General features: G+C 40.4%; 1 protein-coding gene across 15 annotated transcripts in view; it reads right to left on the reverse strand.

The window, feature by feature from the left end:
• Positions 1-15734, reverse strand: part of fryl (furry homolog, like) — an 80629-nt gene that overhangs the window by 46564 nt on the left and 18331 nt on the right. For 10 of the 15 annotated variants that reach the window (XM_034881765.1, XM_034881763.1, XM_034881757.1 and 7 more), the window contains exons 1-2: positions 8113-8689; positions 6855-6920 (exon numbers count right to left, since the gene is read on the reverse strand). In XM_034881765.1, coding sequence (XP_034737656.1) covers positions 6855-6920; positions 8113-8341 — 295 coding nt within the window. In that variant the 5' untranslated portion in view covers positions 8342-8689. Of the gene's footprint in view, positions 1-6854; positions 6921-8112; positions 8691-14716; positions 14787-15734 lie in introns of those variants that run through there. The other 5 variants (XM_034881769.1, XM_034881768.1, XM_034881770.1 and 2 more) reach the window with 3 other exon arrangements.

The raw sequence follows: 15734 nt of genomic DNA on the forward strand, positions 1-15734 counted from the left end.
TAGAGTGCAAACACTTTCACACATTACTTTCATTTACCAATTATGTTTTATCTTGAGGGACAGACGTGTGCTGGAATGCCCACTGTTCCTACAAGTTTTTTGGAGGGGAGGGGGGTAATTGTTGCCAAGTTCTAAACATAGGTTTCTATGCGTTTATGAGAAATTGTTCTCATTTCAAAATAAAATAAATCCCCGTAACAGTATCGGTTAATAAACTGAGCGAGGATCAGGGTAAATCACAGGGCAAAATATAGACAAATATGTTCAAACTTTCATTCCCACCTAGGTGCAATTAGGGAGGCTCTTATTTGCATGACCTGCCTACATTTGGACTGTAGGGGGAAATCAGAGCGCCTGGAGCAATCTGACGCAGAGACAATGTTGCCGAGAACATGCAAACTCTTAACAGAAAAGCACCAGACCAGAGACCTATTTGATTTCGTCCAAGCAACTGAGCTACTTTTCTGCTTTACAGTGTAAGTAAGTATTGTACACTACTTCAGCTCCACCTTTTAGATAAAACCAAACATTCCTAAAGCTGCTCTTCGCTTTGTTGTTAGTCTATACTTTTAAATATGTACATTGGGATCATTTCAGCTACTAGACTTGAGTGCCGCATTGTTCCCTGTTGACCAACTCACTGTTGACATTAAACAACTGGGTTTGTTCTCTGGGTTCAAGTTTTACCAACAACATGATGGTCCAAAAATAGTCAGCTCATTCAATACGTATAAGGCCTTTGAAGCGCCTTGGTAGCAGAGTGGTTACAGCACATGCTACAAACCCCAATTCCAATGAAGTTAGCAGTTGTGTAAAACATAAATAAAAACAGAATACAATGATTTGCAAATGCTTTCCAACCTATATTCAATTGAATACACTACAGATACTCGATATGTAATGTTCAAATTAATACCCTTTGTTTTTTTTATTGCAAGTATTCACTCATTTTGAATTTGATGCCTGCAACACGTTCCAAAAAAGCTGGGATAGGGGCAACAAACGACAGGGAAAGTTGAGGAAAGCTCAAAAACAGTTTGGACCATTCCACAGGTGAACAGGTTAATTAGTCATGCTAGGGTATAACAAGCAGCATCCCCAAAAGGCTCAGTCGTTCTAAAGCAAGAGTGGGGCAATTCACCACTTTGTGAACTACTGCGTAAGCAAATAGTCCAACAGTGTAGGAATAACGTTTCTCAATGTACAATTGCAAGGAATTTAGAATGGTGATAGTTTACTTTTCTATCAAGCAGCAAAAAGGTTTTAGCGTCAACACTGCAACATGCTGCGATGCAACTATCACACGTGCACATCGCGATGTAGACAAAACCAAATATTGTGCAGCCCTAATAACCACATCACAGGTTTAATTCTAGCCAGGGACCTTTGTTGCATGTCTAACCCCCTTTCTCCTCCCATTTTTTGGCGTTCTCTTTTACTTCCAGCAGCCTGCTTAACATCTATAAAATATTAGGTGAAACCCTGAGAAAATAACAGCATACCTCTATAACTGGTTCGATTAAAATCTGAATGCCATAACAAATTTGTAAATTTTATAATATCCATTGTATAGCCCAACCATCCCTCATGACAATGGAGCAGGGACCTATTCATTTTGCTTTATTAATAATAAAAATGACAGATTTTGTTGCATATGAAAAACATTGAAGCTAAGCACATTGCACCTGTTCACTAAGAACTGATTACCTGATATTTTAAAATCTACATGTATATTAAAAGAATACATGTCTTAGGAACAAACTAAATCTCTGATGATTGCTCCCAGATTAAAATCCACTTATCATTCTTAGTGGTAATCATGCTGCTCATATTTAAAACAAACGTTATAACATCCATATCTAGAACAAACTTGTATGGCACGTTCCCAAACGCTATCAGAATGTGTGTGTGTGTGTGTGTGTTAAAGCTGATGTGAAGCTCTAATCAAAATCCATAATAGAAAACAAAACTTAAACCCGTGATCGGTCTGAGTTGTACTCCGACAGCCTTTCCCTTGCTTGGCCCTAGAGTTAATAAATTATTCAATAATATTAGTAACGTTGAAAGTGAATGCTAGCAGGACCAGCAGTGGATTGTTATTAGCATGTTGACATGCCAGGTATTTGGAATTTTGATTCTCACAGGACACAGGGTTATGTCTATGTATGAATAATGCAAAATCAAATAAAACTGGAGTGATGAATCAGCAGAAGCAGCTGGGCGATTCAAACTGCTGTTTGCCATCTTCCTTTGTCCGTCACTACATTTCAATGAGAATGAGGAGGCAGCGCCTTTTTGATTTCTAATATAATATGGGCTGTATGGGGAGTTAATAATAGGAGGGAACCAGAAGACTGATCAATAGTAGGGAAACATTAGCTGTCCCAGAGGGAAGGGAGGAAAGGCTTATAAAAGTAGGAAGAGGCGAAAAGGAGGGCTTAGGATTGTGTGGAGAGCTACTAAAGGGAGACTACAGAGAGATTTGGATGTTAAAAAAAGTTCACAAAAGATGGAAAGAGTAAGGGAAATTTGGAAGAGTGTAACAGAGAGAGTACTTAAAGTCTACTTATGTTCCGTATCAGCATATGCCCATCAATAGAAACATTTTCTATGAGACACCCAGGAGCCAGTAGAACGATGATGAGCAGGGGGAGGAGGGTAGCCTTCTGAAGTTGGAGGTTAATTGCTGCCACCTGCATACACATCAAATAAACTTGGCTAAACACTATCAGTCATCCTGACAACTCCAGTAATAACCGTTTCTTCCACAGGAAAGAGATAGGAAATCTTAAGAGGAAATCTCAAAGCATAGATTGGATTGCAAGCAAGCATGTACAATGCTGCACAGGTCTGCAGGCTGTGTGTGGTAGATAAGTCGGGTGGCCAAGTGTGGTATGTAAACATGTGTGAAAGCTTGGCGAGGTACTCACAGCTGCTACTCCAAGACTTGAGCAGAGATTTGATGCTGATCTCAAAGAAGACCGAATCTTGCAGGCTCAGCATGGCGGCACTCAAAAGTTAGGCTTCCCCAGAAGGCATAAATTCTACACGACTCCTGTCACTTTCATTTCAGAAAATCCAAAAGATTTCACTTTTTTTCAAATATATACACCTCTCATATGCTTCCCCCAAGACTGCAGCTGAATACTACCCACCACAGGTGCTAGTTAAAGGCAGCATCCCGAAGAAGGGGCTGAGAGAAGCGACTCAAAAAGTGCTACCAGTTTGTTTCCTCTGCCACCTACTTCACTGTAGAGTGAAACTGAGCTGGGATAGCAGGAGAGAAAACATAGCCTGGCTGGTTATGAGCGTATTCCACCCCAGTGCATGTTGCCCACTTCCCAATCCACAGAGTCCCTCATCCCCATTTTAGCACAAAAACTTCCAGAGAGGCAAAGGACAAAACTGCGTGAGAACTTTTGCTCCAGATAAGGCAGAAACAGCAGCAGAACAAAACGCAACAGAAGTCCTAACAATGTACGGCAATATTTCCTCTCTTCTGTTCCTGTGTATGTGCCAGTCCTAGCGCACTAGAACTGTCAGCCACCCTCTACCTCCCCCCAAAAGCTCCCTCTCTCTCTCTCTCTCCATTCGCTCATGAGCAGCCCCTCCTCTTCCTAGGCTAGCTCTTGTTCTATTACTGATGCCTGCTCTTTTCCCTCTGAGTGAGAGCGAGCTTGTTTCAACAGCAAACAGAGGGAGGTGGGAGCAGAGTGTTGGGGTGGGTGAGGTCATCAAAATGCTGCGAGTGTTCCCTGGCTGTGGCTCAGCAATGCATACGCATTTCAGAGCTGCTACTGTGCTGCCTCTCCACTGGCCTATCAAAATGACACTTCCTGTAAGCTCCACAGCAATACTGATGCGTCATCCCTGACTGCAGTAAGAGGAAAGAATAGGAGGATGGGAGAGAGAAAGAAAAAAGGGAGGATGAATTGAAAATGAGGTGGTGCATACAAAACAACTAGTAGTCCTACTTCTATTCAGATCTTTGCCCTAACTTAATGTAAATAGTATGTGCCTCAATTGTGTAGAATATACTCACATCTTCAAAACAAGGTACGCTGTGCTATAGCTGCACTCATAAAGAATACTGTATGAGGTACAGTACGTGGAGATAATTGACCAGACCAAACAATGAGACATGGGTAGCGGACATTGTGTTACTGGTACTATGAAGCGGTTTTAAATCTCAGATCATGGCATAATAGTGATCACAGCTAATCTATTTGATACAGTAGCCGTTCACACCCAGTGGACTCATAGGCATTACATCATTGCTCGATCCAAAAGCCAGAGCAGTGAACACGACAAACACACACACACACACACACACACAAAAGTAATTTGTAGTCAGGCGCTGGATTAAGTTTGTTGACGAAATATTCTGAGGGGAACAGCACTGGGAAGGCTGCAAAAGACAAATGCTCTTTGTCTTCTTTTAGGTTAGTCTTCATGTCTCTCTCGCCCTCTGTTTCTCCCTGTCACATGTCCTCCACTACACAAGTTATGCAAAATGAGGCACAGCTCATTGCAAACAAATAACACAAGCAGATGCTTTGTCAAGCCCTTGCTGATGCTATCCTAATTCAGGCTTCCACTGTGAAACTTATAATAAACAAGCACAGATTCTCCCATTCGCACAAGTAGTTACATATTGCTTTATTTCACTTGAGGACATCTTGGAAGTTCTGTTACACGTAGCCTTTCAATCATAAAGAGAACTTTTTATGTTACAGTCTCTTGGTGATCGAAAAAACTCTTGTTATTTTAAGTTTAACAGATTTAATTTCAAATTTAGCTTATATCAAAAGGACAAGTTTGTAATTTGGGGGAATATACCTATTTGGTATGAGTTCAATTTGAAAGTAAACTTTATGTCAGTCCAAAGGTGAGTGAGTGTATTAACCAAAAATGTCTAAGTATTCCTTTGCTAAACCAACATGGTTGACACCAGAACCAAATGTTAGGAACTCCTTTGCACATTTTTATTTCATTGCCGTTTTGTAATTTTTTCTTTTCTATCAAACAGTATTTTGAAATCCACCTACTAGTACTCATACACAGTTTTCTTCCTCCATGATTCAGCAGAAACTTTCATGTTATGGTTAGTTACCCAACAAGAGTACTGCAATTCATGACAAGGCAGCCAAATAGGTAAATGCAGTTTTAAGTATGGGTCAGGTTTAGTCATTTTCAATGTAATTTACAAAGGTATCCCCTATTCCAGGTCTTGAGTCTCGCAGAGTACCCTGTAACTGGCACGGCCTACAGGCTGAAGACTGATACCTTCAACTCAAGCTCCGGGGCAGTAGGAGGAAGGCAGAAGTATTTGGCAGAAGCCTAATGTGTACACAGTGTTCAAAAACAGAATTTGAGTTCATATTGTCACCCTTATCAGTAAACCAGTTCACATATAAACATACAGAGACCTCCGCAGGCACTGTTTTCTGTAAACCAGATTTATTGTTTAAGGAATGCAGAAGAATAACTGACAACATCATCTGTCTGGGAACATTACGGCTAAGAGCCACTGTCTTACAGTGGCCGACGTAAGTTGAGGACTTCAAATAAACAACATTATAACCGGCTTCCTGGAAAGAAGAGCTCACTGATTGAATAATCTTAACCAAATGCATCACAGAAGCACGTTACAGTAGCTCCATTCACAAAGTGGGAGTAGTGGTTGACAGCTAGCCATCCTGACTGCAGACAGTATAGGGGAGCTGTTCCTCCCAGGAGCCCACAGGGTGAAGGATGCATTTCCTGTCCTGGCCTCTCTGAAGGGCAGCGGTGGAAACAATAATCAATACGAGCTGTAATTCAATCCCTGACCTCCCCAGTGGTGCCTGGGCTGCAGAGGACACACCATTAGGATCCATTGCAACAGTCTGGGTATGCTGCACAACTCTGCAACGTGCTCCTCACTTCCTTAAGAATCAGCTATTTCCTACAACCTCGCAATAAATATCAAGACATAAACTGCACAACCTTTTTACACACTTCCACAGTGTAATGCCCTGTTATCGTATGAATTTAAATAATCCAAAACATTTTTTTAAATAACTCCTTGCACAGACATATAGTACACAGTAGCACCCAATGACTCAAGCTGAGAATGTAGACACTCATTTGTCTTCTCTTTTACTATTTATTTGCCTAGCAAATCAAGAGAGGCAAATTATTTCAACAAAGAATCATTCATTCTTAGGACAGACGCATGTAAGCTCTTTAATGAATTAAAACAGGTACAAAAAGGCCAGCAAGCTAATCGTAGCACTGAATTAGCTGTCTTCAAGTTGTTCAAGAGCGTTTCTTGGGAAGGTGGTTTGAGACACCATATTCTCACTTAGTGCCCAGTCTGCCCATTATGGGAATTGTTTCACTACAGTTGGCTGATAACTATTTGAGAAACCCAATGAATATCTGGATTATGAATCTGAATACACACCCTATGGACTGTTCCGACCTTCAATATAGAAGTACAACCCATCAGTGCACACTCATATTCAGTCACATGCTCCTATCACTCCAAAAATCACAATCAGGAAACATGCTGCACCCATTTAACTAAATACTGTCCCAATCAAACCCTTTCTCAAAAACTCAGCTACTGTCGAGCCACTGGGTGAAAGACAAATGACAAAATGAAAAGAGCACCACCTTAAAAGCCAACTCAGGCTATGCCAGTTCTGCAACAAGGGAGTGGCACTTAGCTCTGACTTAGAAATTATCCTGCCTTACATTTAAACACAGGGCAAATGATCCTGAGGTATGAACACACCAGAATACCATCTCTTTAGATCTCACCTCAACTATTGTAGTAATCACATCACTTCATTTATTACATAACTCACCATTGTGACCCCTGCCACCACGAGCATGATGAAAAAAGGAGAATTGTCTAATATGACGGATGTTTCCTAGTTGGAAAAAAAGAAAAGATTTGAAAACATATTGCCCAATCCAGTCTGTAGAAATGTCACTGTCTTTTAATATGAATCTCAACATTTCACAAGCAGCCTTAGCTAAGCACAAACACATATACAAATAGTTACACAAGTTAATGTAACTATTTTCACAGCTCACCAAGTCTCAAAACCAAAGTATGGACACAACTTAGCCATCTTTAGTACTGTGGGTTACTTAGCTAGTCTGTTGTTAGAGGTTAGGTGATTAGAGCAGAAGGGAGAGTTCAGTTAGGCTTTAGACATGAGCAAACAGGCGTGCTCTGACAGGTAGCCCTGCAAAAAAAGCAATACAGAGGAACTGACGACAATTCATCACCCCAGTGCTGAGGCAAACTGCACGCACACATAATTTGTATGTCTACACACGTCTACTAAACCTTTAACTGCTGTATCCATAGACACAATAGTAAACTTACTTCAGAGGATTAACGTTGTCAGCACAACTCATACGCAAGAAAATTAACTCTCAAACCTTTGCTACAAACTCCATACTGTAGTAGGAAGATGTCCATACTTCAGATGATCTGAGATCTTAAATTATGATTTGTTTTTATTTTTTCTTTCTTACTACAGCGGTACAGGGCATACTTAGCCATCAGAATAGCTAAGCATTAAAAGAAAAAGAAAAAATAATGGTTTGTTGTAATGTTTTGTAACACATCACTAAACAACAGCAACATCCACCAGCATGGCCTTAGACAGCATCAATTAAACTTCTAGTACTTCTATGGTGAAGGTCATGTTTAGGTAAATGTACAAAAACTACCCAGCAAAATAACACTGGCTGTGTTGCAACACTCTTAATAATCTGACATATTAACAGAGCTTCCTAATGCACTGAGCCCACATGTTAGGTCCACTAACATCCTACTGAAAAATAATAGGCAATTGCCCAACCCTAGCATGTGCACAGTATATTGTATCCATACGGTGTGTGTATGTGCATGTTAGCATGTGTGCATAAAGGTTGTGGGAGTAAAGCCAAACGTTGGTTACATGTTAACAAAGCTAACAGGCACTGAACAAAAAAATTTAAAATTATAATAAGCAAGAACAAAGTGGCCTAGTTAATAAATAAGCAGAGACAAAACACAAAATCAAAGCAGATAACTGCTGCATCAATATGCATCTGAGTCAGGTGTACCTTTGAGGCTGGTTTGGTTCCTGCTGGCATGCTTGCAGGGGCGGATCCCAGGAACTACCTGTATCATCGGATTTACAGGGACTTCCTCAATGGTCTGTCCCATGGCTAGCAGGCCCAGTCTTTTCATACGAAGGAGCCGTGGACCTGTCTCCCTGGGCAAGACTCCCCCATGTTCAATGGGCCCCTCCCCTGAGATGACAGACGGAACCAGGCTCTTCAGAAACTCCATGTCCGGCAAGACTTTTTCTGTCTTTTACTCTGGTGGGTAGTCCGATACGCCGCGCCATGCCACTCACCCCATTTACAGACAAGTAAGGAGACAGTACACTCGCGGTCTCATGCTGCTGCCTACATGCAGCAGCCACACATTCACTCACAGTCAACGTCTGTAAAGTATGTGTGTGTGTGTCCTCAGACCCGTTGTTACAGACCAGAAGAGACACTACTTGTCAGGCTCTCTAAAGTTGGTTGTCACATTGGCTAGCTACAGTTAACAGCTTCTCTTCTACTAGTAAATTCAGAAAGAGTAAGACTTCTTACGCTGCAACATTACCTGTCTTCTCAGAGTGAACGAAGAAAGCAAACAGACATGGCACTTTTCATGGATTGTGATGTAATTGTCAGTGGGCGGGGCTATGTTTAGGTGCCAAGCACTATCTGGGGTGTGGAGTAGAACATGTTCCACAGGAGATAACATAAGCCCGGGCCACCAGCCAATCACAACAGAGACGACACAAGCCACACCCTGCTGGCCTGTGTTGCTCACCAGTAAAAGAGACCAAGAGAGGAGGAAGAAGATTGACAGACACTATAAGAAGTAAGAAAACTCCATGGAGCTGGTTACACTGGCCCGCCTGCATTCACTGATTGCCCTTATCATTGGCGGAATGGTTGTGAGCTTTTATACAGAAACACAAATGCTTGTTTGCTTTCTGGCTAACTTACACAAATAAGAGCATCCATCCTCTTGCTTTCAATTCTGCTTGACTGTGCTGAGCTATTATAAAAAGAAGCAGAAGGAGCAAAGTGATGGGGTCTGTGAAACAGGGTGATGACAGACTGCTGTGCTCTGCTTGGCTGCATAGCATGTACCTGCAGCAAACTCAAGCCTTTCCAAATATCCCAAGCTGAGGAGTGAGAAGGACAACACTGCGCTGACTCTCATAAAAACTCCCTACCTAAAGAAATCACTAATTTGTTCTGTTCTCTGCAACTGAGTGCAATAATTAATAGGCCATCCAAGCATCAACATAGGCAGTACTCAATAGCAATGTAACAAAGATCCACAAACATTATAAATAACAAAGATGACTGTAGCACTAGTGTGCAGTGCAACAAACTAAAACACCTTTAAGATGACTGCTGAGTCATCATTGACTATGCACCACAATAATGCAATTGGGCAATACAAAACAGCACAATGTTCATTTTATCTTGCTCCAATTAAGACTCCATTGAGTATTTTTATATAAATAATGAATTAAGCAACTCAGTGTAATGTAAAAGGGCTGGCTAGAGTTAAAAGACACAATGGGAATTGAAACTCAGCTGTGCAGCTTTTAAGGCTCCGTCATCTCAATATTTTTGGTTCTGTGGCCACACACACACACACACACACACACACACACTCACTCTATGGTTGAGTCTCGAGGGGTGACACCAACCCCGTCACATCCAACACTAGGCACTGGTTTCCCGGAGGACAAGGTGGTTGCATGTTACCTGTCTAGCACAAACCAGCAGAGCCCAAGTAAACAAGAGGCTGGTCAAGAAAGTTGAGCCCGTAGCAAGTCTAAAAGTGATACTTTTCCACAAGGGGTGGTGGACTAAATCAGAAGTGAATGCAAATTGCATAGACTAACATTTGAGAGGTGGCAAAAGGTGGATGCCAGTGTTGCTGCGTCTGGGTGTCACAATAGGCCATTGTTTTTTTAATTACCCATTAGAACATATGTAGCCATTAATTTTATGGAGGTAACTCTACCGGATCTCTGCATTCTTTTTATAATGCACGTTTACATTTTGTATAACAAAGCACAAAAAGACAATGACAAAGCAAAAAATAAATAAAACTAGGTCATACTGTTAAATAAATGGATATAAATTATGAACACATGAACAAAAACATAACCTAAAGATGCAGATGACACATTGTCTAGAAGTATTCCGGAGCCCAACCTTTAAATGTGATGTGTTTTCCCAAACATCCCGAATATTTAAAGCCATTCCAATTTGTGCTACGACTGTTGTGTCAGTTGTGTTAAGCTTAACCCTTGTGTTGAAAATCCACACTTTTTGTTGAGGCAATCAAAAAATTAAAATTAAAAATCAATGTTTTTAAGTTTGTCTTTTTATGTTTGACACTATGTAACATTAACCTTATTTTTACAGTTATTTTTGGAATTATGTCAATAAATTAATTATGTCAATAAACCTCATTTTTAGGAAATTATACCTAATGTTTGAGTTAGAAAAGCAGAAATTAGGAATTATTTAGACTAAAATTAAAGTAATGTATGTTGATGGATAATCACAGACTGGACTATGTCAACTTTTACTCAATACTATTTCAAAAACACTTTTTCTCCAAAATGTTATGTGCTATAAAATTGAATACCCTAAAATGAATGAAAGAGATGTGTACTTGCCAAAGAACATTGTGCGGAATCCATCATGTTATTTTGGGTAGTTAAAAAAACATTGATATAGGAAAACGGGTCAATTTGACCCAAGGACAACATGAGAGTTAATTTGTTTCTATTGCGAGTCCTCATGCCCAAACAACCATTTGCTTGATAGAAAATTTGTTCTTTGGGTACAGCTCCTAAGGAAAATGCATTGTGTGTAAGACCAGTTACGCATGGACAGAAACATATTAAGGACGTGCTTACTCCTTCTACTGCAGCGTGTGAAGATTTCACTGAGATGATGTAACTGTTTCGGTATATAAGAGCCTAGGGGGGGAACTAAAAGAAAAACAAATGATTTCTGATTTCTCAAAATACTATACAAAAAAACTGTACAGCTGTTTGTCCGTTTCAACTGTTTTTTTATTACACTCATTGAGCACCAAACCTGCAGAGTAAGCACAAAGTGGAAGAATGCAATGATAAATGCGGTGCAGCAGTTTTGTGAAAACCCTGCCCTCTAGAGGCCAGCTGGCAAAAATCACACCAAGCTGCACTAATTGTTAAAATCTACAGACAAGCCCCAAAATTGCAGAAAAAGGAAAAGAAAATGCTCATTAATATTGGATGGCAAATCACCAGAAAGCTTGTTAATGCTAGACTTTGGCTCACAAACACTTTTGCAAAATGTTGGACACTGAAAAACTCTCCAGTTGTCCAAAGCTGTTAATCAAGTTGAACCCTTTGCAATACACAGAGACAGTAGCTTATAAACACAAAACAACATTTATAACCAATCTATAAAAAGCACAACCTCATAAGGATGGCATTCATAGTTTAACGGTTTAAACTATTGTAGTCCCAATGCATATAGAGAGCCAGGGAACTCTTCAGTCGCTGCTGGAGGCCATAGACCAACCACACAATTGGAATTGATTTGTAGTTTAGCATTGGACTTAGCCTTTTGAGTATCCAAACATCTCTACAACACTACTGCAAATAGGTGTGCTATCCATCATCATTATGTACACCAAATCACACTGAGAACTTGTGTGATTGTTTGGACTACTAAGGTGAGTGAAAACAGAAAATGTGCTTTAGGTTGCAAGAAGGGACGTTTGTTGGCATAGTGTAAGACCGAGGATGATGCAAAGATGCAGAGAGGCTGAGGCAGCAGATCGTGCTGTATTTGCTAAAAGAGTCACAGTGAGAGAGTGAGAGTGAGAGAGTGAGAGAGAGAGAGAGAGAGAGAGAGAGAGAGAGAGAGAGAGAGACATCACCAGGCCTGACCATTGCAGTGCTCAGGACTGAGCACTACAATGTTCAGTGGAGGCAGCTGTGGTTTGTTGGGGCCAGGTCGGTGGTGCTGTTGAGTTAGAACAATACTCCTGCACAGGAGGACCAGATCCTAATCAGGCCAGGAATGTGGAAGAGGAAGCTCCGGGAACAATGTGCAGCGTTCCGATGCCATTCTGGGTCCCACCAGCCCCTGCCTTGTTCTGCTTTCAAGCAGGAGGAAACAGGAAAACTAGTGGGCCGGGGCCCAGAAGTCGGCTCAGTACACTGTCAGCACAACCCTGCTACAGCCATGTTGATCCCTCTGGGCATGAATACATCTGAACGGCTACTCCACCAGTAAACAGTTTGAGGTCTGTGTCAGGTGAGGTGAATATCAAAACAACGTTGCACTGCCCTCTAACGGTGCAAACAGCCACTACACTCTCAAGGCTACAATCCTGCCTTCCTGTGCAGGGCTCTCACATGTAACCTAAAATTATAAAGCCATAAAATTACATTTTAGCTTGTGTTTGTGACTGCAAATGTCTAACTTTGAATTAATAATATCTTTGTAATACCAACTTTAATGCCTACTATAAACAATATTAAGATTCTATTCCCTTATTAAAAAAGGCTATCTTAATAAGCCCAAAAACGAAAAAGAAATTGTGACCACATTTTTTAATTGGCCGAATATATATACCACAACAAAAGCGCCACTTGTATTACATGCATATATCTGCATATATCATACATGCATTTTTCTGTCCAGTATTCAATATAGGAAGCGTCCCACTCAGAAGTTTACACTATTCCACTAACAGTTCTCCACAGATAGAGTGATGTATTGTGTCCTTTAACTTCCCGAAATATTTTACTTGCCTCCATGCCTAATTATCATTGTTTTCTGTATAGTCCTCACTCTGCATCAATTACAGACACTGTTAAATTATGGTTCACTCAAAGCCCTGTTATGCGGGGAAACATTTTTCCTTTCTGTTCTTGCTTAAAATATCCCTTCTGCTTCTTACAGCCTCCGTTTGAATACTGCTACTTTGCCATTCTACGTTTGAATAACCTCCATTTTAGTAGGCAATCTTTCATCAACGAACAGGAACAAGAAATGCAATGTGCAACATTTAAACACTCAAGATTGACAGTTGTGAGGCAATCCGCAAAAAAGGTGGTTCAGCACTGCTGAAGAATGAGACCTGACTAAACCCTGCATCAAAATGATCCTCTTTCTGAGCAATTACCATTCTGAAATGACGTTTTTTTCCAAAAGGCCGCAATAAAATAATTGAATTGAAATAAAACCAGTGCAATTCAACTTCACAACATTTACAGTTCCTTGCTTTAAGCAACATGATTTTACCATGGACCACATTTTTAGCTTTATTCATTTAATAAGGCTTTTTTGTTGGCCAGAACTAGAGCCGCAATAGAGGTTTTACATATAACACACTATTAATTTTCTGCTTAATGTCTACAAATGATACTGCCCAAAATTGAAACATATAAAACAGTTGAAAGTGTTATTAGCAAAATGTTAACTGGTACAAAAATAATCTACTTGTTATTTCCTCTTTATTTGAGGATATGCCTCGCACACCCTAAACCAATGTATGACACAAACACTGAACATGGGCTCACCTTGTGTTGGACCACTCAACCAGACTGTTGTTGTGCTATTATGTTCTGACTGCTGTGGAAATCCGCTAATCCTTTTGTAGATACTGTATTTGACATGTAGAACCAAAATATGATCTAAAATAGCCTAAGCTTCACTCCTTTGACAGAAGGTTACCCAACGCCAGTTACTCTCAATCAGCTCTGTCAAGTTGCTACTTTCACATAGCACACTTGATTTGATATAAACACACTCAAAGTTTTTGCTTTGTGTAAGGGAAGCCAAGAACACTAGCAGAAAAAGTCTTAGTTTGCTGTAACTGTAGTATGGGCCAAACCAGCAGCCTCTGCCTCACCACGTTATAATCTATGCCACATTGTAGGTCTAATAACCGTTGCCAGGGCTTCAGACTAACTTTTCATAGGTGTGACCAATGAAAATGTTTGTGCGTGGAGCCCTGATTCTCACAAGTAGTACCTTTAAATGGAGATTAGAGCTACAATAAGTAACCAATAAACTAATTTGCGGTCAACTATTAGATTGATTGCCAACTATTTTGATAATTAATTAATTGGTTTGAGTATTTTTAGGGAAAAGTAAATATTCTGATCCTAAAAGAAGTGTTAATAGTTCTTAAATGTATACATTTTCTAGTTTCTTCACTGTTCTATGACGGTTAACTGAATATCTTTAAGTTGTGGAGAAAACAAGACATCAGAGGACATCAGCTGAGGAAACATTTTCAGCATTTCATAGACCAAACAACTAATCAGGAAATTAACCAACAGATTAATCAACAATGAAAACAATCGCTAGTTGCAGCCTTACTGGAGATACTGTACAACTGCAATAAGAGCAGATGAGGTAATCCTAGTCTTATGACTGCAGCATGGATAACATTTGTTGACAGAATAAATGGGTTGTCCAAGCAGCGGGAGAAACTAAATTCAGCATAAGAAAAACAAAGAGATTAATCCAACACCCTGTTCATTCCCACGGAACTTAGCTTGCAGTAAAACCTAAACCCACGACACAGCAGAACACTACATACTTAACCCGTGTGACGTACCTTAAGGCCATAGAGCAGGGGCTGGAACTGCAAAGAGAAAGAAGGGTCCACAAGTTCACTGCACAAGAATCTGAAACAGAGAGCACAGAAATCACTGTATAAACAGACACATACAGTGAACCATCTTGGTCATTTACCAAATACTACTTCTACTACCGCCACCACCACCAAGTACAAACACGGTTTGTTACACAGAACCATCTGAGAAGTCGTCATTGGAAACGGTTTTTGAAAAGATACTTGTCAGGTGATTGGATGAATCATTTGTCCATCACGTCCGCCATTAATGGACGTGAACCGTCGCAGTCGTTGCACACACCTAAACCAAGCCCGTAGCTGCCAGGAGCTCCTACTTGAAACCTTGGAAGATGGATTTGGATGGATGTGTGATCTTGTAATACTGTGATATCGCGAGAATCCAGCTGCCATGCAAGGTAGCAAAATATGCTCTTTTAAGTAAAAAACCTACAATGGACCCACATTACCATTGACTGGTCACAAAACATGAACACATTAGTCGTTATTTAATCAGCAGCTGTGAGAATATATCTTTTCAGTACTTCTGTCTTGGAACTTTCTGGTTGACACAGGAAATTAAGTCTTTGAATAGAAGTCTGTGTGCCTTATTTCAGTCAGCCCAACATTCAAGAGTTTAATTCTACGTTTGTTCAGTAATGACACAGAACAACATCCTGTATAAGGAGAGGACTGTGAAGGCGGAGTGTTGTTGGACAGTCCAGACTCTTGGTCATAGCAAAGTGATAGGTAGACCGCTGGCTTCAGCCTGGTTTGCTCTGTACTGGGACAGGATTAAAATCACCTCCTGAGCAGAGTAATAATCTGAAGATTACCCACTACATCCAAGAGGCAGTTACATAAGCAATCAGAGCCTCCAAAACTGTACTTTCCCTTCAGTTTATCATCATAGTGGCGGAAAAGGGCTCCAGTTATCATCTCATATCCAGCCATACAATCATTGTTACTGTATGACTCTGAGCAGAATGTAGCATATCCATTT

This window comes from Etheostoma cragini, chromosome 9 (assembly GCF_013103735.1).
Source record: "Etheostoma cragini isolate CJK2018 chromosome 9, CSU_Ecrag_1.0, whole genome shotgun sequence".
NCBI lineage: Eukaryota > Metazoa > Chordata > Actinopteri > Perciformes > Percidae > Etheostoma > Etheostoma cragini.